At 50.6% G+C, this 11,738-nt stretch overlaps 1 protein-coding gene across 1 annotated transcript; it reads right to left on the bottom strand.

Moving 5' to 3' along the window:
• Window positions 1–832: 832 nt before the first annotated feature.
• Window positions 833–3,506, bottom strand: FZD8 (frizzled class receptor 8). Its single transcript, XM_061468049.1, has one exon. It carries the CDS (start codon window positions 3,472–3,474, stop codon window positions 1,465–1,467), a length of 2,010 nt encoding a protein of 669 aa, XP_061324033.1. The 5' UTR covers window positions 3,475–3,506; the 3' UTR covers window positions 833–1,464.
• Window positions 3,507–11,738: the final 8,232 nt, after the last annotated feature.

Raw genomic sequence — 11,738 nt, 5'->3', positions numbered from 1 at the left:
ATTGGTCTGCAACAAGAGGAACCAGGCAGCAGGGAAAGAAACTTCAGACTATACATCACGTTTGGTGAAGAGAAAAGATCAAAGATTTCTCAAACTCAAAAGAAACCAAGTTCCCTACAGATTAACCCTATTCATTTAGCTCCTCTTAAAGAAATGATGTTCTGAGCCACTGGGCAGACAGGTAAAAAGTTCAACAATTGCCAAAGCATTCTTCTGTTAATTCAACAGCCTTCTGCTCAAATAAATTAGCTTAGTCCTGACAGAAGAACAATACCTTTTCTCCTGAAAAAGGACCATATTTGATATACAAAAGTTAAGATGTTAGTTTAATCTGTTAAGAAGAGATTGATCTAACAAATCTCAACTTGCTGTTCTGCTGTCGTACATGATCTATGAATTTAAAACATTAACCTTTACACTTCAGTATGCATCCCCAGAAAGGCTTACAGAACTGTAGACAACAGATAGGAGAGGCGTGTGTGCACATTCCTAAAATAACACCCGTTTTAAAAGGATACTTAACATGCCATGAGATGACTGTTTTGTAAAGGCTCAATTTAAAGATGCTGTCATCTTAAAAAAAAAGAAAACCAAACCAACAAAAACCAAACCAGAGAACTATCGTAAGGCACCTCCCAGTTTTGGCAAACACTTTTTCAGAGCAACTTGTTGAATTACTTGTTTTCCTTGTGTCTGTGTATCTCACTGCTGTAAGAAGCAGCCATCTATTACACAGTAATGACTGGAGCATGAATGTAGTTCCTAGTTTGTAGAACCTAGCCAGAGCAGCTGAATAACCAGGGCAGGAGTAGGGGAAAAGCTTGAAAAAGTAATTTATCAAAAGTCATTTTATTGACAAAATAGAATACTCGTATTTGCTCTTACAGGGGTAGCCTCTAAACTTTTTTACAAAAAATTTACAGACTGTATAGCTTTGGATATATACATATCTACACATCTGTACAAGGTAACAAATAATTATATAAATACATCCTTTAATGTAGGAAACCCGTATTTAGCTGGGGTGTATAATTAAGACATGTTTTGATTCAGTCTGTATTGTAAGGCATTTGCCTGGTCATTAACATCCCAAAAACCTGCAGTCCCAGCAGACTCCCACCTCAGGATGGTGTGGAGGGAAACCCTCCCTCCCGTGAGCTGCTGTTAGTCCAGAGTGAATCAGAAACTGCAGTGTGTTGCCCTCTGCAAGACACGGGTGACACTCTACCCTCCTCTGCCAGCAAAATAATAAGCTGGCTCCTTGAAGTACATGCTCCCTGCATATGAATGGAAGGGATGGAGGAGGGGGCTGGAGCCGGGGGCCTCTGCCAGCTGCATTGTTCTATACAAGCTGTGGCTAATAAGGACCATTAGGAGTTCATTAATGGCACCAAACAGTGAGGGGGCATTTTACGAAGGCCAGTGTCCCTCTTTCCCTAACCTTTGGCCTCTTTCCCCTCCTCTTCACACTTGAGACAGGGGCATCTGCTTGGGGTAGGAGACAGAGCTGGCAGTGCCTGATCTCCACGTCAGGCCAGTGCTGACATCGCTGTAGAGGGAGCCACCACCTCCAGCCCCAAGTCCTCCTGCTGCAGCAATTGCTGCCTGCCCACCTCCTCCTGCCCCTGTGCCCCCAGCCACGGCGGCACCTTTGCTGGCCCAGCAGCAGCGGGTGCAGAGGGCCCTCCAGGATTCGAGGGTCTTGCCAGACCAGACCCAGACACCGGAGGTGATGCCCACCACCAGGCACATGAAGTACTTGAGCATGAAGACAGCGTAGTCCGGGCGGCGGGCCTGATCAGGCTGCTGGTCCCGAAGGCAGGGGCAGTTGTGCGTGGCCTCCCAGCGGGGCCGGTTGTGCTGCTCGTAGAAGAGGCAAGCGACCACGCTGGCAGCTGGCACCGTGTAGAGCACGGTGAAGAGCCCCAGGCGTATCATCAGCTTCTCCAGCTTGTGGGTCTTGGTGGGGCCACCCTGCTGCTTGATGACACTGCGGATGCGGAAAAGTGAGACGAAGCCGGCCAGCAGGAACATGGAGCCGATGGCCAAGTAAATGAGCAGTGGGGCCAGCACGAAGCCCCGTAAATTCTCCAGGCTCTGGTTGCCCACATAGCAGATGCCGGCCACGGGGTCCCCGTCCACAGAGCTGAGCGCCAGCACGGCTATAGACTTCACGCTGGGGAGCAGCCAGGCGGCCAGGTGGAAATACTGCGCGTAGCCAGCAATGGCCTCGTTGCCCCACTTCATCCCTGCGGCGAGGAACCAGGTGAGGGAGAGGATGACCCACCAGATGGAGCTGGCCATGCCGAAGAAGTACACGAGCAGGAAGACCACGGTGCACAGCGCCGGGCCGGTGCTCTCGTACCGCACGTGCTCGGCCACCGCCAGCTCCGGCTGCAGCTCGGCCGCGCCGCCCGCCGCACCGCGCCCCCCCGCCGCCGCCGCACCCGCCGCGCCGCCGCCAGCCCCCGCAGCCCCGGCCCCCGCGCCGCCCGCCGCCGCGCCGCCGCTGCACGCCACCTTCTCGTGCCCGGCCACCAGGCGCACCAGGTAGCCGAGGGAGACGAAGAGGTAGCAGGCGGCCAGGAAGATGATGGGGCGCTCGGGGTACTTGAAGCGCTCCATGTCGATGAGGAAGGTGGAGACGGTGGCGAAGGTGGAGAGGAAGCAGAGCACAGACCAGAGCCCGATCCAGAAGGCGGTAAAGGCGCGCTCGTCGGGGCTGAAGTAGGGATTGTGGCAGGGCAGGGCGCAGTTGGCGATCTGCCCCGTTTTGACGCGGTTGTAGAGCGGGTGCCGCTCGCTGGACACCGAGACCATGGGCGCCCGGCACTGGCAACCCGGCTCGCAGGGCGGCGGCGGCCGCGGCTTGCGTGGGGCCTCGGCCGGCGGCGCAGCGGCGGCGGGCGGCGCCTTGGCGGGGCTGCCAGGCTTGGCGCCGCGGAGCGGAGGCTTGGCGGGCGGCGGAGCGGCCGTGGTGAGGTCCGTGCGGTTGTAGTCCATACAGAGCGTGTCCGGGCTGCCCTGCTCGGGGAGGCGGTCACAGCGCATCCTGTCGGGCCAGGCGAAGCCGTACTGGCGCATGAGCGGGGCACAGCCAGCCTTGGCCCGCTCGCAGACGCTGCGGCAGGGCGGCAGCGGCTTCTTGTAGTCCTCCAGGCAGATGGGGGTGTACATGCTGCAGAGAAAGAAGCGCAGGTCGCTGGAGCACTGGATCTCCACCAGCGGCCAGAACTGGTGCACCTCCAGCCCGGCTTCGTCCTGCGTGTCGTGGTTGAACTGGTTGGGCATGTAGGTGTAGTTGTAGCCGATGCCCTTGCAGAGGGGCACGGTGATCTCCTGGCACGACAGCTCCTTGGCCGAGGAGGAGGACGACGCGGCGGCGGCCGCAGAGGCGGCGGCGCAGCCAGCGCGCTGGAGCAGGGACAGGGCGGCGAGCAGCGAGGTGATTGCCAACAGGTAACTCCACTCCATGCTCGGCGGCGGGTTGCGACCCCGGCTCCTCTCCTGTCCCGCTCAGCAGCCACAGGGAGCGCGGTGCCACAGCACCCCCCCGCCCCGGCTACCCCTCCGGGGGGCGGAGGGAGGCCCCCTCCGTGCCGGCCGCAGGTGAGAGGCCTCCGTCGCCCGGGAGGTAGGAGGCCCCGCGAGCACCCGGTGAGATGGGTCCACTCAGGGAAGGCCCCTCAGCCGCCGTCGCATCGCTCCTCGCTGGCTGTGCAACGGGGGTCGCCGCTGCTTCAGCGCCTGCCGGGCACGGAGCGGCAGCGAAGTTTCGCGGTCAGTTCTTGCGCGGCGCGGTCAAGATGGCTGAGGCGTCCCACGGACCAGGCGGTGCTCCCCGCGGCGCCGGGATCCCACCGACTCGAGCGGGCGGGCAGCAGCGGGGCCGTTGCTGAGGCGGCCGGAGCGGCTCCTCCTGCCGTCCGCGTAGCGCCCGGCTCTGCAGGCGACCGCCAGCCAGCCGGTCTTCACTCTCACTCTGCGTCTACCTCCTCCTCCGCCGATGGAGCGAAGTCGATCACCCCTGACCGCGATCACGCCACCTGATCCGCGGGGCGAGCGCTGCAGCAGCTCCACTGAACTTGCGTCTCTCCGGCCCCGGCAGCGCCACTCCGGCCGTCGCGCTCTCATGAATATTTATAGAAAGCACCGCCGGGCCCCGCCTCCCTGCCTCGGCCGCCTATCAGTCGGGACCGGGCGGGTGGCGGGGGGGTGTCCCCAGCCCTCCTTAAGGTGGAGCTGGCACCCCAAGTGCGGCGTGGTGGGTGCTCCGCGAGGCCCCGGGTGCGTGGTACGTGGCTGTGAGATTTAACTGCGTTGCCCGGGCTCTTGTCCGTACGTTTCAGGGAGCAGTTCTGCACGCTGAAACGCTCCCCGTCGGGTGCGCGGGGTGCGGTCGGCCTGCTGCAGGGAGCTTCCTGTCCCTTGCAAGGCTTCCCGGTCAGGCGAGGTTCACTCCAGGAGCAGCAGCAGTTCAGCTGCTGCGCGGAGTCTCCTCTGAAGCGGTTTTGTGCCAACTCTTGCTCACCCGCAGGACTTTAGTCCCCCTCAGGTCTGAATGTTGCGGTGGGTTTCCCGCCCCTTCACGTGCTTCTGGAGGAGGCAAGAGCGTGGCGAAGCGAGGCCCGGTGGCACCGAGCGTCGGGTTGGCCAGTACCGGCCTCGCCTACCCGGGCTTCCCGCGGCTCCGGAGCCAGCCGCGGCACAGCTGGCGGTGCACCCGTGCTCAACGTGTAGTGTGAAAAGCAGTGTTGGCGTTTGGGTATGGGGGTAACGGCTAAGGCTCAACGGCAGGGAGGAGGCAGAGGGTTGATACAACTGGGGACCCCATAGCTCAGGCAGCGGCGAGTAAACGAGCGCTTTGCGCGTAAGACGGCTCACCTCGCTCGTACACACTCATATCCCCACGCGCGCTGCCGTGCAGCCGCAGCACCGCTGTGTGCGCACCGGGAAGCGGCCGGGATGAAGTTACCGAGAGACCGCGGGCAGCAGCGCCCGCCCCGGCAGGTGAACGCTCCCCGCGGGGCCGCCGCACAGCTTCCGCCGCAGGGGTGCGCCCGAGCTGGTGCCACTCCAGTCAAGGGGGACACCGAGGTCCCGCTCGGCGGCCTGCAGCGGGCGCACCCGTGGGCAGTGACTCGCAGCCCAGCCGGAGCTGCGGTGCCGGTTGCGGCCGGGCCGCGGCTCCCCGAGCCCTCGCGTCAGCCCGGCGCCGGGGGCGGCGACTCGCCGAGGAGACGAGCGCTGCCGCCGGGGGCCGCGCGACCCCCAGGGGCCGGCTTCTGTGGGAGCAGCCGGTCCGCTCCCTGCTGAGGCGCAGCGCGGTGCCTCCGCCGGCCGCCTGCGGAGTCCGTCGCTCCCGGGGCCGGGGACTGCCCGTAGGGGACCCGCTGCTTTCCCCTCCCGCTCCCGGGAACGAAAAGGGGGGGTGGTTTCTGCTGCTCTTCGGACCACCTTAACGGAGCGGCGGCTGGCGGCGGGCGCGGGCTTGGAGCGCGGCGGGGCCGTCTCGGGGGGTTGTCGTCCTCCCAGGACGGGGCGTTTGTTTGTTAATTGACGCGCTGTTGCGCTTCGCGCTTGTGTGGAGCTCACGCTGGGGCTGTAATGACTGTAATCTCGGGAACACGCCGCTCGGGGAGCCGGCGGGGTGGCGGCGCGGCGGGTCTCGGCTTTCGGCAGCGTGAAATGTGATTCGCCGGGTTTAAACCGGGAGAAGCGGAGCCGGGGCGGGGAGCGATGGAGGGGGCGCCAGGAGGGAGTTAAACACATCAGGCAGAACAAAAAAGCAATCCCGAGTTTGTTGGCTGTGCTAACAGGATCCCCTCCGCTCCCGTCCCCTTTTAAACGAGCACACGGATTACCCCGATAGGAGGAAATGGGCGATAATGGGGCGATAAACTCCTCTGCCGACCCCCCCCCCCCCCCTCCCCCGCGCCCACCCCGGGGGAGGGGGGTTTCGCTTTCAGGAGTGATTGAGAAGGGCTCTGGGGACGTGGCCGTGCCTGTCCGGACTCCGCGATCCAGGCAGTGGGGTCAGGCCCGCCGATACACACACTTCTGGTCAAAAGCAGAACTTTCCCCGAAGTAGCAGAATATTATTTTAGTGCTAGTTTATTTTATACCCTACTGAAAAGCATTAGGAGGTCCAACAGTGCCCCATGAAGAAAAGGGAATGAAAAATTTCTCGTCTGGCTGAGATCCCCATGACTGATAGAGGTTTGAAAAGTCTCTTTCCAGTCCTAGATGTGATGCTCCATTTTAAGAAGTGACTGCTAAGCCGGTGCCTGCTTGGAGAGAACCTTGTTAAAAAAAATGTCTACAGGATGTAAAAACGAGCGAGTGTAGTCATGAGAGCTGGGTGAGTCTGTAAATTACTGCTCTGTCAGGATTCCTGTTGCCTATTACAAAGTACCTTTTTACGCTGAACTTAAGCTGTGCACTACAGAGACAGCAGATGTGAGGTGATGGCTTCCAAAAGCAACACAGATGCTGTAAAATTTCCATTGCAATATTTCAGCAAGGAAACTCAGGAGACATGCTGAATGCTACAGTTTAGAATTACACTATAACTCTCATAGAAATAAGTTTCTCAACAGTACACTTGGCTTCATTTTTACTGTCGTTCATATGCTCTTATTTTCTTGCAGTATGAAAAGAGATGCAGCACAAAGATACTGTGTGTCTTGAAGCTGTTCAGTAATGACAAATTGGTAATATGGAGCTTTATGGCAATTTAGTAGTGAGTGCATATCCAAATTCCCTAATAAGACCATGATAATTTTTGAATTTGTCTTTCAGGTATATAAAACAGCACAGCTGTGGGGAGGCTGCTTTACTTTATGTGACTCAAAAGCAGCCTGGATAGCTCAAGGCTGTGGAATCACAGCCCATTGTGTGTTCCTCATATACTGAGACTTCCCTGAAGTCAGTAGAAATTCTGAGATGAAGGAATCAAGGGTCAAGCCTTTAAATAGTTTGTGTGTTTATTCCAGAAAATGCAGCAGCTGCTTTTTCTGAAAGGCTGAGCTTTGCTATAGCAATACATATTACTTTACAGCACTTTTTGCAGGCATTTCAAAACAGATGTCCAGTCATCAAACCATGCAGAAATAGAAAGCCAGCAAGAATGTTCCAGATACTACAACCTTTTGCAAACCTATCGATTTGACAACAAGTAGGTACCACTTCTACATGTCTTTATTGGCACAGATATTCAGGCCTGTTTTATTCAAACAATAGGTTTACCACTGGCCCCTCTAACATATGCTTATTTTTTTGTGTGCATCAAAGACTTTGTATTCAGGATTATATGGATCACACCAAACCAGGTAATAGCAATAGGGCATTTTAGTTCAGGTTTAGTAAATTGGCTCTTGACTGTTTTTTTTTTTTTTTTTTTTTAACATGGGAATAAAACTACTATGGGAAAATCTAGGATTTAAAATGGTATTTAATGTCTTTAAAAATACAGATATTTAGCTTATAAGATTGAAAAATGTCTTTTTACTTCCTCAGGTTCTCCAGTAAATTTTAGTGGGGCATTGAATGCATTGGATGCGTCAATGGGTGGTGCTTTTATTAAAATGTGTGAAAAGAAGAACTTAGTCCATGGAAATTGTTCAAATAATCTTGATAGAATGAAGCCTTGACTGAAGGCAGTAATTTTATGGGTTAAACACAGAAGGGGCTGTTTATGCTGATCTCTTCCCTGTTGCAGGTCACAGAACTTTATCCAGAGACCGACTATACAAATACTGGTTAGCTACAAAACACAGGGAATTTTGCATGGGTAGTGCATTGAACACCACCATGAAACTAGGAGCTGTGTAACTTTTTGATTACAAGGGTAGATGGGAGCACGAAGAAAGAGTATTTTTACAGGCAAGTTAGTAATGAAAGGTGGAGTTGTGGCATCTTGCAATTTTCAACTTTTACCAAAAAAATACCAATTAAAAGTAAGAGAAATTCTTTTTTCCAATCCATCCTTTTTTTTCTTGCATGCCTCATATAGTCCAGAACTGAGCAACATGATGGGCACCCCAAGTATGGGAATGAACATGTTGATTTATACTTCTGCAAGTCTGCAAAACAGAAACTGTGAGTAGAAATCCAGCACTGTGAACCTGCAGAGACGTAAGCATGGGAGAGTACAGTGTGCATATATTTCTTATGTTTTGATAGAGGTTTTTCCTTTCACACACACACAAAAAAAGGCAGTGACACATCTTCTGAGGCAGTCTATATTTTGTTGTGATTCGTAAGATCTTCTTGTAGACAAGAACAACATTCTGCTTACATCTTTTCAGGGATGTCAGCTCTGATTGTGGATGGGTACACTACTGTGATACTGTTGGTCCGTGAGACGTGAGAGAGCCTTTAGGCAAAAAGAAACAGGCTGAATACAGTCTGCTGCAGTAGTTACCTCTGGAATGCAATGAGCAAGTGGCAGAGAAGAAGGAGTAACTGCTGAAAGACTACTTTGCTCTCGGTGTACCATAAAGGGCAACAAGAATATGATTTATCAGTGTTATGTTCTGAGGATTGCCCAAACAGTGAAGCTGCAGGTTGTGGCCCTGAGTGTGACTGGGACATTTTCTGCTGAATGTAAGAGCAGACCAAGATGAGACTTCTTCCTGGGCCTGCTTTGGATGTGTAGGCTTTGCTAGAGAAGCAGCTCAAGCAGCAGAATGATCATTAACAAGTCAGTGAGAACAGCAGTTTAACATGAGGGCAACATAGGATCATTGTGTTGCAAAGGGCTTACCTATATTCTTCCATACTATGCAGTTGATGATGGGCCTGCAATGTATTGGCTCACTCAGTGTATTGTATATTGCTTCATTTTTCATTAGTGAAGCAGTGCAGGGAGAAGGAATTCAAGTGGATATGTATTGTAAGGATTATGAAACAAAATAAGTATTCTTGAGGGCAATGTTATTCATCTTCCTTAATATTTCCCCTTCCCATTATTTATCAAGATTTATTAATAATCTACCTGTGCTACAGATTGTAATATCTCATGGTGTGATGTTTCACACATGATAAAGCATGAAGATGGGTCCTGGGTTAAACTGTCTGTTGATTCATTGATTCATTGATGTCTGTTGATTCATTGTCTTGGTATTTGGAGAATAATGCAACTATCAGCAGTTGCTAACCGTGTTAAGTATGTTTGGAGGTAGTGAGTTGTGTTGTCTTCCTCTGATTGCCCAGGTAACCATTAATTTATGTTCTGACAACTGCTAGAACATTAGTATGTAAATGCACTTTCGAATTTCTGGAAGTTTATGTGGATCCAGGCTGACAAGGCGAGGTTTGGTGCAGTACTCTGTCCTAGAAGTCAAAGCTTGTCCGGGCTTCCAGCACACCAGTGACTTCTGCACTCATATTTGTGATTCTCTGTCCGTGCTTCATCAAAATGCCTGCAATAGTCCTATATTCTCAAATGGCATGTGCACCATCATTACTCCTGGCAAGAGATCTAGCCCAGCCTGTGCATAGCTCTCTACTAGCTGATACAGGAAGTGGACATGAAAGAAGCAGATATGAAAGGCTGTGGATGCCCCATCCACAGTAGGCTTGTCTGGGCTATCTGAGTTGATGCAGAGACAAGATTAGGCAGTGTAGATCTTTTCCCCTTTGACTTACTAACTTTGCTGTAAAGTATATGCAGACATTAACTTGTGTGTATGCCCTCTCACACGCTGTAAATTAACTGAGAAATTAATGAGGTGATGCACTTATGAGTAAGAAGTGAACTGAAGAAAAAATGACACTTTGTGTTGAAAGGCATGGATAAGGATAAAACCCAGGTATGAGAAAGAGCAACATTGTATAACTGATTTGAAGAGGAGCGTGTGTCATTAAATCCTTGAACAATATAATTTAGGGAATAATGTTTTGCATACATGTTTGAAGTGGGCATTTTTTAAAGTTTCACAGTTTCCAACTTTGGATGGAGGATGCACAGTAGTAATTTTAAAAATGCTAAATGATAAGAATCACACTCAGAAATTCTTACTGAAATTACTCATTGCCCTGGAATTAAAATGGAAATAACAAACATATCTTTCATCACTCATTTTGAATATTTATTCTTTGTATTTCACTTACTCTAAATATATTTTTTATCTCTAGGGTGAGATCCTGACTAATCCTTCACTGTGCTAATTTTGCTGGGACAACACGTAAGTGGCTGATGATTCCAAATATGAATAAGGACAGCAGGCTTGGGCTTGTGCTAATTTTGATGAGTAAATTGGCCTCAAGAATGACAAGTCGTGTTAGCACTTTTTACTTTATAACATTAGACAGTGGAAGATGTTAACTCTGTGCAGTGAATCAGCATTAGGCAGTCCTTGGGACTGCTTACAGGGAACGCTCAGGTGCCTGGTCTCCACAAAAACTCACTCTTAAAAACCATTCTCTGGTTTTGTTTTAGTAAAAGAATGGCGTGATTGAAAAGCAAAGTGTTGAGAGGAATTTCACTCACAGCAAAATGTCTTTCTTTCATTTTACCCACTGAGTTTTTAATAAGGATATTCCTTTGCCAGTTCCTTTGAATTTTCTTGGTTCTTAGTTGGTGCTAATGATGCAGTAATAGTCCTGTGCATATGTGGTGGGGGGAAAGAAAATAGTATCCCACCGGTATGAGATTTTTTGTAGTTGTCTTTTGTGGTCTTACAATAGTGTTACAAAAGATGGACTCTCAATTAATTTCTTGTCTTCTATTTCTTTTATTCATAAATTTATTTTGCCTTTGGGGTGTGTGTGGGGGGCAACCTATTGTCAGGAAATAGCCACAAGGGAAGAGATGGATATTAGAAATTTAGTTCTAACATTCTAACTATAGTCCCTGGTAGTATTAGTTGGTTGCTTCTCTGTCTTGATCTGTTCAGGGCTGTTTCTGGATGAGAGGCTTTCAGTTCTTCCTGTGGATTGTGAGGTTCTAAGAAGACTGGTGATAACAGCCAAAATGGGATAGCTGTTACTGTCAGTTTTTATTGCATTAGCCTTATGAAATTTGTTGCTTCTGATTAATTCACTGAATTAGAGAGTCCTGAAATGGAATAATAAAAAGAATGTCACATTTTCTTGTCACTTTGCTGATTTTTCTATACAATTTTTTTTTTTTTTTTTATATTACATATTTCTCACCTAATAAGTGTAGACATTGTTTGAATCCAGAGAAGCTGTGGCTGCCCCATCCCTGGAAGTATTCAGGGCTAGGTTGGATGGGTCTTTGGGCAATCTGGTCTAGTGGAAGGTGTCCCTGGCCATGGCAAGGGGATTAGAACTAGGTGATCTTTAAGGTCTCTTCCAACCCAAACCATTCTATGGGTCTAATCTTATCTTCATCCTTTGCTTTTGTATGTTAGGCTGGTTGGTCTTTTGTAACTTAGGGCTCATACGTTAAGTTATCCCATTTAACAAGTCCTTGTTTTGTATTTGTTTTAGCTCCTTGGCTTTTGAACAGTCCTCCTAACAGGACTGCTATGGAAAACTTAAAATGTTTTACTGCTGTTTAAAGTTTTTTATGCATGTTTGGATGGATCTAGGTGCTAGGTTTAAATCTGCAGGTTAACAAATAAGACCTTGCTTGACCCATGACATTTCCTGCATGAATTTTTTGATAAAAAATACTAAACTTTTTTCATTTTTGTCTTAGATTTCCAGGAAAAGCTACATGCTTTAACAGAATTCCAGAGACTGGATGGCTTTGTCTGAAAACTGAA

Source organism: Pezoporus flaviventris, unplaced genomic scaffold (assembly GCF_033815535.1).
Source record: "Pezoporus flaviventris isolate CSIRO_AGI_PZ_B2104156 unplaced genomic scaffold, CSIRO_AGI_Pfla_v1 ptg000047l, whole genome shotgun sequence".
Lineage (NCBI taxonomy): Eukaryota > Metazoa > Chordata > Aves > Psittaciformes > Psittacidae > Pezoporus > Pezoporus flaviventris.
The sequence above is the reverse complement of the archived record's forward strand: the minus strand, read 5'-3'. Positions and strand labels throughout refer to the sequence as shown.

Bases quoted from the DNA above. Each gene is read 5' to 3' on its own strand.
- FZD8 (XM_061468049.1), bottom strand. From the start codon at position 3,474: ATGGAGTGGAGTTACCTGTTGGCAATCACCTCGCTGCTCGCCGCCCTG.